Below are 14,759 nucleotides of genomic sequence, written 5' to 3'. Positions count from 1 at the left end.
CCCTGACCTCTACCCTATCAAACACCTTTGGGATGAATTGGAATGCCGACTACGAGCCAGGCCTTATGCCCAAAATCAGTGCCCAACCTCAATAATGTTCTTCCAAAATCTACTGGAAAGCCTTCCCAGAAGAGTGGAGTTGTTACTGCAGCAAAGGGGGGTCCGATTCTATATTAATGTCCATGGTTTTCGAATGAGACGTTCAACAAGTACATATGGGAGTGATGTTCAGGTGTCCACATACTTTTGGAAATGTAGTGTATATTCTTGCAATATTCTGCTGTCTTGGTGTGAGAAAATGAAAAAGCTTTGTTAAAATGTTATAAATTACTACAGGCATAGCTGAAATATACATTCTCTTGTAAGTCCACATAAAACAGACAATTTGGAGTTTGTCACAGATTTATTTTTAGAAATGTAAGCATTGCAGTACTGTGAGATCAAAGCAGCCGGGTTAATCTTTTAATTTTAAGTTTATTAAATGAAATGATGACATGATGCATTTTTATATAATTTCTATCATAATTTCTGCTTACGGCTTTAAAGCCCAGAAGAAAGCCTATTGGCACATGTAGTAATCTCATCAATAATTGACTAATATGGCAACAGCCAATAGACAAAATTTCCTCTTATTGACACACATTTCATATAAACTCTGGGGTATTAAGGCTTTGCAGAGGAGATGCACTATATTATTTGCAATATTAAGCAAACACGTAGAGGCCACAGTGTGACTGCTATCTCTGTGAAGATGATCGGCAGAATGAGCAGAGATGTACTTCTGAAACAATCATCGATTTTCTATAGAAGAGGTGCTTAGCCTCTAGTTGATAGAACGAACAGTTTTTGTGGTGACTGTGGTTGTTCCACCTGTAGGGAGAGATACAAAGAACTCAAAGAACTCCTCAGTTATCTCACTACCTTGTGTAAACATTTTGATACTGAATTGTACTAAGATAATTTTATAGCACTAAGATATTATTTTTTCTCTAATACTAATCATCATTGCCATGAAAATAAAAATGTCATTTACCTGTGCCTGGAGTCCTAAAAGTGAAAAGGAAAAAACAACATGTTACTGAATCACTACCTGTATCTTATGTTGGAAAAAATTCTTTGGATGTTTGCTTTTATTATTATTATTATTATTATTATTATTATACTGATTCAAGCTTGTACCGTGTTGTTCGGTCCATGATTTTGTCTCATTATGTTTTCCCATTTACATTTTTCCTTTGTTTGAAGACCCGCTCGCTTTTCTGTTGCCTTTGCTTTGTCTGTTTGGCGATTCTCACAAATATTGCTTTTGACTAATCAGCAATGTTTAGTCCAGCAAACTCCACCCCAAAGTTTGCAGACAATCAAAAAGTACAAAAAAAAAATAAAACCTCATGAGCAAGGACTAAAAAGGGGGATAGGAAGCATGTCAAAAACCAAAAATTTCTGAAAATGTTCCTCTGGCAGGAAAGGGCCAGATTATTGCTTGAGTGCTGTGGTGCTTTATGATTATGATATTTTAAAATAACTTATCTCTCCCTCATTGAAAATGTATGTCTGGGATTCCTCATGATTATATAAAGTCCTTTTCAAAAAAATACATTTCTGTATTACTGAATTGATATTTATACTTTTGTATACATTCTTGCTGATTACTGAATTTTATTCTAAATACATTTTGATCATTTCAGATGCCTGAGTGTACATTATACATTGACTGCCTTATTGTTTGGGACAAAGCCATATTTTGATTTAGCACTGTAATCCATCATTTTTATTTGTAATCAAACAATTCATATGTGGCTGAAGTGCAGGTTCTCAGCTTTTATTAAAGGGTTTTTTAAATACATTGTTCAAATTATTATTTCATTTATTTAATGAAAAATGTTTTCAAACACCCATATCGCATGTGAAGAATTAACTGCCCCCTCCCACTGAGCAAAGACACGTCCAAAAGATGTCTTTTGAACGTCTTTGTCGCACGTTGAAAAGACGTGCTCCGAAGAGCCGGAATGAAAGTTTTTATGACGTCTTCTGAACGTCCAATGTGTACAAGGTTGAAAATTTTTAAAACAAATTTAAAAAAATAACTTTAGCCTCCTACCCAAATTTAGATCTACAATGTGTAACAAAATGTCAGTTTGCTTACTTCGGCAACTTAAGACGGTGAAGCAGGTTTATTTATTTGCATAAACATTTCATATGTGAATATGCACAAATGAATTCATTCAACCAACCATTTCCAATTGACTCAGAATTATTGACAACTGAGCTTTACAGGAGATTCTCTCATCTATTTGCCTTCCAAAAACGAGCAGTGGTGACTTCACACTTTTCTACCTGCACCATAAGCAATGGCTTCAATCAGATCATTTTGAATCATTCCATTGCTTGAAAAATGCACTCTATTTTACACCACTACTACCTTGTCTCCTCTGTGCCGTCTGTGCCATCATCAATTTATTATGAACCAATTTGATTTCAGATGTTGCAGTATGAAATAATTGTTTTCATACTGACATGCTTCTTTGATTTTGCATGAATACATAAATCATCAAATCAAAGCAGGGCAGCATGTAGCACTGTCGCCTCACAGCAAGAAGGTTGTGGATTCGAGTCTCGGCTTGGGGCCTTTCTGTGTGGATTCTGCATGTTCTCCTCGTGTCCACGGGGGTACTCCGGTTTCCTCCCACAGTCCAAAGACATAAAAGTAGGCTAATTGGAGACTCTAAATTGCCCATAGGTATGAGTGTGTGAGTGAATGATATGTGTGCCCTGCGATAGATTGGCGGCCTGTCCAGGGTGTATTCCTGCCTCTTGCTCAATGCACGCTGACATAGGCTCCAGCACCCCCTGCAATCCTGCCGAGGATAAGCGGGTATGGATAATGGATGGATGGATCAAATCAAAGTAATCTCTTGCAACAGTGCACTTAGGCAATACACATGACCAGCAATGCATGGAATTCGTCCGCAGGCTCTCTATTAGCTAGCCATTCCACTTTTTCGGACCATGAGTTTTTAGCACTCAGACTTACCGAGCCTAGTCGTTGGACTAAACTGATAGGAGGCATCAGTCTCCCCTCTGCCTTCAGTTCAAATCACGCTAGTTAAATCACATACATTAGCAATTAGCTAGCTATTACCAAGCAATTAGCTGGCTTGGATTGCTGGAAAAACATAGGCTAACATTACAGCACTGATAAAAAATTTTTTATGATTCACAATATATACAAATCATCACCAACAATGTCACATTCATAAAAATTCAACAAATCGCAATCCCAATAATCTTTATCTCTCTAAAACAGTGACTAACTTGCCTTTACTACCCAACAAGGAAACTTTCAAACTTTCAGACTTTCATTGACACAACTCTGGTTCTTATGTTGAAAACTGGCAATAATAGACTACAAAGGTAATCAAAAGGCCAGAATCAAGTCTAGCTTTCAGTAGAAAGCTCTCATACTTGCAGTAAAGTAGCAATTGAACACACCTGACTAATAAGAAACACCCATGAAATCATTTTCCCCAATCATTATGACACCCTGAAATTGGGAGGCTATGTATAGAAAGTGCTGTGCTTCTACTTGGTGAAACCAAAATCTATTAAAATACCCTTTAATAAAAGAGAAAAGAATCTGCACTTTAACCACTTATGAATTTTTTGATTAAAAATATGGAGTACAGAGCTAAACATATGTGGCTTTGTTCCAAACATTATTGCACTCTATATATAGGGTACTGTATATAGGAATACTGATCCTACATTTCAGCTAATATGCTTGTGTTTAATAAGTAGCATTGTATGGGTGTGTTTTTGTTGTGGAGGGCTACAGATACCTGTTCTCCTCCTTCTCCAGAAGGCTACGGTAGGTGGCAATCTCCTGCTCCAGTCGGCTCTTAATGTCCAGCAGCATCTGGTATTCCCGGCCCTGCTGTGCTGTACTGGCCCTCACTTGTGCCAGTTCTGCCTCTAACATGTTGATCTGGTTTTGGTAGCCAGCCAGCATAGCACTGAAGCGTCCCTCTGTGTCTGCCAGTGTTTTCTCTAAAGCAGCTTTCTGTGGGATAGCAAAAGGTAAACAACAGGCGGTGATTCAGTGTTTATTGCACTGTATTGTATGTATGCAAGTGTGTATGCATGTAAGCATGCATGCATGTATGTATGTTTTCAGCGAGTATGTAAGGAATAAATCATGATAGGCTGTCCCATTATTGGAAAATAATGTACAACGGGGGAGGATGTCATGGTTCTGTGTTTCTGTCTCCGTTTTTCCCTGTTGGGCCGCCAGATGGCGGCACTTCTGTTTTGTGTCCCCTGTTGGTTAATTGTATTATTGCTTGTTTCTGCTTGTATCTCGTTGTTCCCACCCTGCTTTGGTTTGATTGTTAATTGTGCCCTCCTGTGCCCTGTTGGTTTTGAGTCTAAGTCCTTTGTCTTCCTGACTCGGGTGCTGGTTCCTTGTGTTTCTGTTTGTGTTTCTGCCTGCGTTCCTGCTTGTGTGTGTTCCGCCTGCCCGTATTCTGTCCTGCCTGTGTTCCGCCCTGCCCGTGTTCTGTTCTGTTTTTTTTTCAGTTCTTAAGTATCTTTTTGTGTTTGTGGTTTTGCCCCTCGTGGCCTTGTTTGTTCCCTGTTTTTTTTTTTTATTAAGTAAAGTCTTTGTTTGAATTTTCCTTTTGGAGTCTCTCGTGTTTTTTTACTCTGCGCCTGGGTCCAACCCCCCGAATCCCTGAAAGAGGAGATGCGGCTGAGGCGAAGCCAAGGTTGCTTAACCACCCTCAAAATTAATTATTTTCCAAAAACGGGACATCCCAGAGTGGTTTATTCCACTTATACAATGGGTTATCAACAATGACAATATATGAGTTACTTTTATATTTATTGATTTATTTATTTTATCGACTTAATCAGCTGAAATTGAAATATTCTTCTGCAGCTCATTTGCCATATTGTTTTATCGTTGTCAAGCTAATCTCTCATTGATAGTTCTATCTGGACCATTGTTATGCAAAACTCTGGTAGGTAGTTCTATTTGTAGGCTACCGTTCTTAAGCAAAAACCTCTGGTCATTAATTCTATGAAAACAATGATTCTATAAGGAAAAATCATTCCTTCTAGTTTTATACCATACAGTTAGCACTAATTTTGGTCATTTTTGTCATTACATTATTGAATAAAATTGCATGAAACCATAACTCAATCAAATTCATCTCCCTAGCTCTGTCTTGCTTTTTAAAATGGCATGGTCATGCAGTATAGACATATATACAGTATATTATATTATATTATAGTATATACAGCGTCTTTCTAAGGTTCTCTGAAACTCAGTTAGAATGGCAGCTAGCTTTATGATAGGTTTGCCATCACTTGTCACCTAGCCAATATTAAAATTCAGATGGGTTTTAGGTCAAAATGGTCTCACGGCATGCTTGTTATCCCGGATAGCTAGCTAGCTAAATACTGAGTTATATTCAAAATGCAATTATATTACTAACAAAACCGTTCACAAAGGCCCTGTTTTAAAATGCGTTTCGGTGAACCGAACACAAGTGGACAGTCGAGACACATCGCCGTTCACACTCGTTTCGCATGGGCTAGCTAAGAAAACAAAAGAAAACAAACTAATATACATGTACGGGCTATTCCAACTGTTGAGATTGGCAGGACAAAGTCATTTGTGACTTGCAAAAGAGCTCAGGACAAGACGAAAAATTGCATTGATGACGTATTTTCCTGTTACGTCCTTGTCGGAGACGCATCAGGACGCATTAGCGTTTACACTGCAAATAATATGTGGTCAAATGCGTCCCAGACCACCTCGGCAAGTGGTTTGAGTGATCGGGTCACAATGCATCTTGGTGGTCGTTTACACTTGTATTTAGTGCTGTCCACTTGTGATCTGATAGCCTAAGACGCATTTTAAAACCAAGTGTAAACAGAGTCAAAGAGATGGAAGAAAATGTGTCAGGTTGCCAAATGGAACACCTATGTTACTATCCAAATAAGGGATGGTTCTGTGGCAACCCTAAATGACGCTAGTTACAGTAAGTAAAGCCGTGATTAAATGTTGCCATTAATTGTGAAATTGGATATTGAAAAGGAGAGGGGATAAAACAATAATTACAAATCGAAAGAACGATGTTGCTGTTTAACTGATTTAGAATGTTGTATTTTGTAACACATTGATTTTAGAACAGTTAAAAGGCTGAGGTGTCCGGTTATTGAAAATTAATGCACACCACACACCAATCAGATTCAAGTATTCAGCCAAGCCTTTGTAAAATGTGGGATAACTCCTCTGGGTGTTGAAGCCTACTCCAGTGCACCACTGAAAAGCAGTAGATAATTCTACCAGAATTACTGCAATGTCAAAGAAATTTGTAATAATAGAAATGGGTTGATTAAACGTGTTTTCAGTATTTTTTCAACCGAAAGATTAATTCTATAAATATATACAATAATATAATTATTGCTTTGGCTTTTTTGGAGTGAACTTTCAGATTTTAGTCAGTTGGCCTAAGTAATACATAAATAATTAGCAAAGGAAAACCAAAAACTAGGTTTCAATAATCTTTTTCTTCACTGTGATGTTGATGTTGCTTCTCAGAAGTTCTTTATTCTCCAAGAAAGCCATTTTTGCTTGTCCAATCCTGCATTTAATTTCCTCCAGACATCTTCCATCTTTATAGATCCAACTTCCCAAGTATTTGTATTTGTGCACTTGCTCTAATTCTGAATCTGCCAATTTAATTTTGATCTTCTCAATTTCACCTTTTCCCATAATCATTGCTTTGGTCTTTTTGCTGTCCAATGCCATTCTGTATCTCTGATTTACAACTTCTAACATTTCTTGGAGTTATTGCTCATTTTCTACCAGAAGAACTGTATCGTCAGCATACCTGATGCTTGTCCAGCTCTCCCCATTTATCTGTATCCCTCTCTTCTCTTGTAGTGCTTCTTCGATCATCCTTTCCATATACAAATTAAAGAGAATTGGAGATAAAGTACATCCTTGTCTTACACCTCTTAATATGTCAACTTCTTCTGTTTCTCCATTTTCCGTAATGACAGCTTCTTTCTGGTTCCAAAATAGATCTTCTATTATTCTTATTTCATGTGCCGGAATTCCTTCTTCTTTCAATATCTCAATTAGTCGCTCATGGTTTACACGATCAAAATCCTTTTGATAGTCTATGAATACCATGTAAACTTTTTTGTTCTTTTATATCATCCTCTCTCCAATTGTTCTTAGTATGAAGATGCCATCTCTTGTTACTTTTCCTTTTCTATAACTCAGTTGGCATTCTGAAATCCTGCTATCAATGATGTTGGTTATTCTGCTCTTGATTATATGTAACAGTATCTTTGACCCATGAGATACTTATCAGCCTGTTCTCACAATACTTTGCCAGTATTTCTTCCCACTCCTCCTGACAGAACTGGTGTAACTCAGTCAGGTTTGTGGGCCTCCTTGCTCAGACACACTTTTTCAGTTCAGTCCACAAATTTTCTATGGGATTCAGGTCAGGGCTTTGTGATGGCCACTCCAATACTTTCACTTTGTTGCGTTTAAGCCATTTTGTTACAACTTTGGAGGTATGCTTAGGATCACTGTTCTGCTGGAAGACCCAGTTGCGACCAAGTTTTAACTTTCTAGCTGATGCGTTGAGGCGTTGCTTCAGTATTTTTTGATAATCCTCCTTCCTCATGATGCCATCTATTTTATGAAGTGCACCGGTCCCTTTTCCAGCAGAACACAACCATAACATGATGCTGCCACCCCTACGCTTCACAGTTGGGATGGTGTTCTTTGGATTAAAAGCCTCACCCTTTTCCCTCCATACATAGCGCTGATTATTGTGGCCAGACAGTTCGATTTTTGTTCCATCGGACCAGACAACACTCCTCCAAAAGGTTAAGTCTCCGTCCTGGTGATCACCTGCAAACTTCATTCTGGCTTTTTAATGCCAGTCTTGCAGTAGGGGTTTCTTCCTTGCCTTTCAGGCCATGGTGATGTTGGATTCTCTTAATGGTGGATGTAGATACTTTGGTATTATGCCTCCAACTCCTTCACCAGTTCCTTTGTTGTTTTCTTGGGGTTCAGTTGAACCTTTCGGACCAAAGTTCGCTCAGCCCTGATATTTAATTTGTGCCTCCTTCCTGAACAATGCAGTGTCTGTGTGGTCCCAAGATTGTTATATTTGCATACAATTGTTTGTACAAATGCTCATGGTACCTTCAGTTGTTTGGAAATTGCTCCTATGGAGGAACCGGGCTTGTGGAGGTTCACACATTTTTTCTGAGGTCTTGGCTGAGTTGCATGGATTTTCCCATGGTATCAAGGGCAAAAAGGCAGTGGCTCTAAAAGTAGGCCCTTAAATACAACCACAGGTGCCAATTCACTCCCAAATAACTCCTAATTATGACAATTAGCCAATCAGAGGCTTAAAAGCCATTACATCAATTTCTGGAATCTTCCAGACTGTTTAAAGAGACAGTCAACTTGGTGTATGTAAACCTTTGACCCACTGCAATTCTGATATAGTGAATTAAAGCTGGAATAAATCTGTCTCTAATCGATTGTTTTAAAATGACCTCTGACGTGAACAAAGTAGATGCCCTAATTGACTCGCTAAAAGAAATGTATGGTAACATGAAATGTGGGGAGTTGTGAAAAACTGAGTTTGAATATCTTTAGCCTAGGTGTATGTAAATTTTTGGCCTCAGCTATATAGGGAATGGAACAAGATTCAATAGCAACATCTGTTGGTTGAGAAACAATTAACTGAGTAACAGTATCAATGGTGGTCAGCTCCACTGACACAGGGTACTCGGAGCAATGGCCAAGATTTGATCCAACATACTTAGAGCTCTGTTCAGACTTGGCAGACTTACACACCACTTGTTTGTCAAAGTTAAATGTGTTTCCACTGCACTCCCCTTATGCTTAGTTTTGATATTAAATGGTGATTTCTTTTTGTCCCCTGCAAAATAAAGAGTTTACCTCCTTCTTTACAATTTTGAATGCACAGAGAGGTACAAGAGTCTTTACATTACTGTAATGTAACAATTAATCTAGAAGCCATTTTGGCAGTCAGCAATTGGTTACTTTGCAAAATCACAGGAGGCTGTGACACTGCTCAGCATAACCACAGTAATTCTAGGGTGTCTACATAACAGATTTATTCCTTTATTTTTATATTTCACCACTTTTTTTACACTTACATTACTTTGAATGTCTTGGTGGTCTAGATGGCGGCAGACATCTTTAGTCAAACCCACAGATGATTAGCCAAGGGCATGTCAAAACCTGTAGTCAGGCCCACCTAGCCACCTTAGCTACACCCTTTTCAGTATAATTCTGAGGCTCAAGTGTGCCACCTTCAAATATGCTGGAGGAAGAAAATAATAAATAGAAGATGGAAAATACTAAATAGAAGAATTGTAAAATAGATAAAGGGACATATATGTGAAAACAATGGTGAAATTAAATAAATGTTAAAATAAAGGAATAACTGTGATTTGTGAACAAAATACTAAATATAACAGAAATATATTAAGTCCAATGTTTGAGCCTGAATATTTTAAATGGTGAAACACTGTGTACCTGCAGCAAATGGTCTCCAACATTCATTAAGCCTGATAATTGATCCAGTTATGTAGTTATACATCTGGATGGAGCAAAAAGCAGTGTGTGTTCAGCCAACCATTGTTTCATTTTTTGTTTAATATTCACTCACCAATGAAAGTTAGTTTCTACCATTGATATTGTGAGTTTTACTAGGTTGGTCAGTCAGCTGCAAACAGTATCCATGTTTGCCTTTCTGTATTTGTAATGATGTGTGTACCCGCACATTTTACCATGCTAAGCTGAGACTGCAGCTCAATTTCCAATCCCTGCAGGGTTCGCCTCAGGTCTGTGATTTCTGTCTTGGTGGTCTGGATGGTCTCTGTGCTAATGGCAACCTCCTTGTTCAGGGCTGCTGTCTGCAAAGCACACATATATTGAGCTCACCCCTCTTTCTGTCACTCATTGAAAGCAATAAAGAAAATCAGCATTTCACTGATCTGTTGCTACAACAAAGCTCGATTTGACAAGCTATTGAAGTATACAGTCTATTTACATTTTCATATAGGAATTCTCAATTTTTATCAGAAGGTATAAATCCATGCCAGGCTTATGTCATTCCAGTTACAAGATCTGGAAGATTGCACTTACATTTCATTCATTATAAGGTCCAAGTTATTTACAGCAGTAGAGGTGCTGTAGTTACCTTGTCATTGAACCAGGTCTCTTGGTCACGGCGATGCTTTTCCGTGATGGCTTCATATTGGGACCGGATCTCCTCCAGAACTTTGTTAAGGTCCTGTTGAGGTGCAGCGTCCACTTCCACGTTGACTGTCCCTGTCAACTGTAAGCGCAGGGCTGCCAACTCCTATTGCCAAAAGCCAAGACAGTAGAGAACTGAAGGAGAGGAGTGGCCAAGGGGATTTGCCCCCCCCCCCTCATTTTTGGGGAACAATTGTGTACATTATTTGAATAATACAGTAAATAACATTTTTTTCTCTCTTAATTACTGGAGTGTTCTTTTCAAGATTGAGAAAGTAAACAAATGTAAATGAGAATGTAAAAGTCAAATTCCAGGCAGCAATTTTCAAAGAGAAGACCACATGTAGAGATAACTTATGGGGCACTAGGGCACTTTCCAGCTACTAATGCTCAATGGGTAAGGAGCAACATGGGACAAATAAGAACTGATGAGGACGAAACCCAATTTCCTCCCATTTCAAGGCACAAAACATGTAAGCCTGTAACACCTGCCTCCTCATGGTTCTTCTTCAAGAAAGCAAGCTCATCTTGCAGCCCCTCAATCTGCATCTCCAAGTCTGTCTTAGTCAGTGTGGTCTGATCCAGAAGGCGACGAAGGTTGGCTATATCAGCCTCTACTGACTGGTGCATCATCAGCTCATGATCATACCTGATTATTCAGAAGAGAACACTGGTGTTAGAGAGGAACAGCACAATCTGCAAGCATGCAGCCAGATTTGCAGCCGGTTATTATTATCTAGCATCCAGAGAACGGAAAGTACATGCAGCAATGCTGTCTCTCTGTAATTAATTAATAATTACCAAGCTGCCAACTATCCCCTTAACTAAACCAAAAAAAAAACAAGACCAGGTTAAAACCTAGTATATGGCTGGACCGGCCGACCAATGGTGTGACTCACTCAGTCACAAACATTCGCGTTTGTAGGGCTGGCCCCGCTGTTGCGGTCCAGCCAAAGACTGGTGATGGTATGAGGCTTTATGACAGCACTCTTCTATGAATCATTTTTTAAATCAAGGGAAAAAAATAAAGACTGACACGTTTCAGAACGAAGCTCCTTTGTCTGAAATGTGTCAGTCGTTATTTTTTTGATCTAACAAATTATTCCTAGAAGAGTGCCGGCCTTAGGTTCATTATCATTTCCATGGACTAGACACCTTCTCTGCATATTTTCATCATTGAATTTTCCTGAAAGAACATACTACATTACTCTAAAAACTAAATGTGATTGGGCTTATGAATGCTCCTAAACCCTGAAACAGCTTCCCTTTAGACATAAGATCTTTGGACACTTTGGATGCCGTTATAATGCAGCTGAAGACCCATTTTTACTGGTGTTCATTTAATTTTGGCTCATGTTGTCTCTGTATTTTTTTGTTATACTTCTGAAGCACTTTGTGATTTTATATAAGAAAGGTGTGATATAAATTAACCTACTAATAAACTTACTATAAAAAATTAACAGAAATTGTAAGGAGGTTGTGGACTTACTTGGTCTTGAAGTCATCTGCTGCTAGTTTAGCGTTGTCAATCTGGAGCAGGATATTGGTATTGTTGATAGTGGCAGCATTGATCTGGAGGGAAAAAAACATTTTGGTTATCATATTGTTTCAAAGTTTCACAAATACAAAAATAACTTTGTAAATTCTGCTTTAGTACACTGCGCATAACAAATGCATACTTGGTCAACACTGTAACTACAAGTCTCAAATTTTAATTTCAGATCCCATGAATAGATTTGGATATGTTGCACTGATAGTAAATTATTATTGATATTAATTAGTAAATATACAACTTTGCTTTTGTTTGGCTTGTTTGAATTATAATGCAGACATTCTTTTTTTATTATTAGAGAATATATTAAATGTTAGAATTTTCATGTATATTTAATTGTTTATATTAGAAAATGTTGTACTTTTTCTTCAATTTTAAGAGGCAATATGATATCACTAATATTTAACTACCTTGCTCTATTGGCAAAGCCAACACCATGGATCTTTCCTGCACATTGCCTAATTAATACAATGCTTAATAATTTCTTATAAATGATGCCACAAGGTATTACACTAATTTTCAATCTAAAAATCAATAAGATTGCACCTCTAAAATACATCACTGGCTCCTTCTGCTGAAAGTATCAGTACTGCAGTATGTAATGGCATTGGTTATGGTCTTTTTATAGCCTTATTCTGTAATGTACTGACAAGCCATTGCAAAATACAAAATGCACTGTTGGTAATCCGTAAATTACCTGTGAGGCAGGCTATGCTCAAATTATGGTCTAAAGATAGTCCAGGAACATTCAATAAACATTTTAATAGATGGGATCTTACCTTCTTCTTCAGGTCATTGATGGTGTCCCAGTATGCACTGTAGTCACGTGAAGCAGCCGGGCCCTTCTTCTCATAAAATTCTCGGATCTGGAGCTCCAGCTTGGAGTTGGCTGCCTCCAGAGAGCGCACCTTTTCGAGGTAGCTGGCTAGCCGGTCATTTAGGTTCTGCATGGTGGCCTTTTCATTCAGGTGGAGTGTGTTGAAATCCATCGCATTTTTCAGGATGTAGCCCCCACCATAGCTGCTCCCATAGCCAGCCCCATAGCCACCACCATAGCCGGAGGAGACACTGAGACCTGAGGAAGAGATACGAGTTCTAGCACTCCCCATTCCCCCATGAACACTATAGGCTTTGGGGACTGATGACCTCTTCATGAAAGTGGTGGGGCCACTCATAAGTACGCTGCTCACACTCATGGCTATCCTGTTGGACTGTCTGTGAAGCTAAAGAGCACAGAAACCTGTTATATCACTGCCCTGGACTGAAGGCTCAAGGTATTTCAGACAGCTATACGGGTGCCTCCTCCTTATATAGCCCATGCTTTTGGGTGGACAGGATAGCCTGGGAACACCTCCTCTCTCTCTTGGTCTCTCTTTCTCTCTCTCTCTCACACACACACACACACACACGCACAAACACACACACACACTTCCTTATCCCCTTATGCACACACCCCACCCACAGCTATGCTGAGCACAACACAGTCTTTGTTTAAAAGGGCCAGGGTTCAAGTTCCATTTATTGAAGACATTACATTGGCATGCATGTGTAAGTTTTCCTTTTTTCCTTCTTGCTTTCTGAAAGCATTTCACCACTTCTCTGTGACACACCACAGGCTAGCAAACTAACAATATATTGTCTAGGGTGTCTGCCTCATTCCAACAACACCCCCTGAACACACACAAATCCTCTGATGATTTTTTGGATTTTGACCTTAAAGTGCCTTTTTGGCAGTGTAACTAACTATTTATACATTATACACTATCATACGTGCCTTTTAAAATATTATGCAGTTAGCTTAATGTTGATTTTCTCATTAGTTGGTCAACTAGACTTTCCGTTCCATCATTCTATATCGCTGAAGTCTCAAATTCCTCAATTCACAGATTTTGGGAGTGGCTTGGAAAAAAACATTCATGCACATGTAATGACTAATCCAATACCCCAATGTTAAAGGACTGCCATGAGAAATGAATGGATTCTTCTGTATTGCTAAATTTTCTTTCTACTCGAATCTGCTCCCTATTTGTTCTATTTTTATTTGGCTTTCTCTCAATACTAATGTGTTGCATGACACAGTCTGAAGATAAGGGATATATATATATTGTAAGCATAGTCTTCATCCAAGACCTGGAGTGCATTCTCTGACAAAGATATATTAATATATTAATGTACTGTACTGTCAACATAGTTGACAGTAACACTATATTAAATACAGCATAATGTATATGTATGGATTATTTGTTCTAATATTCACATACTAATACCAGAAAAATATATAATCTGTCAGTATTTAAAACTTATCTTGTAAAACAAAGTTTTAACAAGGTAACATGACCCAATCGGATGTTACAAGTTTTATACTATCCCATTGATTGATGTCAATGTTAAATAAAATGCATTTCAATCCTTAATAGAAAAAAGGGAAGGCCAGTCCCAGATCCATTAATACATGTCAGCTTATCAGCTGGTTCAATGTCACAGCAGGTGTGTGGACTCCAGGAGACTTATTCTCCAAATTCACAGTTGCTACAGGGTTCCAATCAAGACAACTTGGATGTGCACAGATTTTCCACTTGGGTCTGGCTACAAGGGAGATATGGAGGAAAACTCTGAAGATAACAATAATAACTTTATTTGGATAGCACCTTTCATACAGACTGCAGCTCAAAGTGCTTAACAGGAAAAATAAAAACAAAAGGCAAAAACAGGGAAAAGCACAGCAATCATAATCAGTTAAAAGGGCTTAAAATGGTTTTAAACAAGAATAAAACAGTGTATATTGAAATGGAAACATGAATAAAATAAAATATTTAATATGAAAGAGTCAATGAGTAATGTGTAAAATAAATGAGTAAAATAAAAGATAACAATAAA

At 38.2% G+C, this 14,759-nt stretch overlaps 1 protein-coding gene across 1 annotated transcript; it reads right to left on the bottom strand.

Moving 5' to 3' along the window:
* Positions 1-384: 384 nt before the first annotated feature.
* On the bottom strand, positions 385-13,184 carry LOC118217802 (keratin, type I cytoskeletal 19-like). Its single transcript, XM_035399835.1, has 8 exons — positions 12,662-13,184; positions 11,820-11,902; positions 10,823-10,979; positions 10,275-10,436; positions 9,862-9,987; positions 3,840-4,060; positions 1,034-1,047; positions 385-870 (listed from the first exon to the last, which is right to left on the bottom strand). Exons 1-8 carry the CDS (start codon positions 13,076-13,078, stop codon positions 824-826), a joined length of 1,227 nt encoding a protein of 408 aa, XP_035255726.1. The 5' UTR covers positions 13,079-13,184; the 3' UTR covers positions 385-823.
* Positions 13,185-14,759: the final 1,575 nt, after the last annotated feature.

Source organism: Anguilla anguilla, chromosome 2 (genome assembly GCF_013347855.1).
Source record: "Anguilla anguilla isolate fAngAng1 chromosome 2, fAngAng1.pri, whole genome shotgun sequence".
Taxonomy (NCBI): Eukaryota; Metazoa; Chordata; class Actinopteri; order Anguilliformes; family Anguillidae; genus Anguilla; species Anguilla anguilla.
This window is presented reverse-complemented; position numbering and strand designations above follow the sequence as displayed.

What these genes read in the sequence shown, in the direction of transcription:
- LOC118217802 (XM_035399835.1), bottom strand. Translation starts at nt 13,078, where the DNA reads ATGAGTGTGAGCAGCGTACTTATGAGTGGCCCCACCACTTTCATGAAG. An exon ending in TGAAGAAGAACCATGAGGAG is followed by an intron (nt 10,437 to 10,822) that starts GCAGGTGTTACA and finishes TTTTGGCAATAG; the next exon opens with GAGTTGGCAGCCCTGCGCTT. An exon ending in TGCAGTCTCAGCTTAGCATG is followed by an intron (nt 4,061 to 9,861) that starts GTAAAATGTGCG and finishes GCTATCCCACAG; the next exon opens with AAAGCTGCTTTAGAGAAAAC.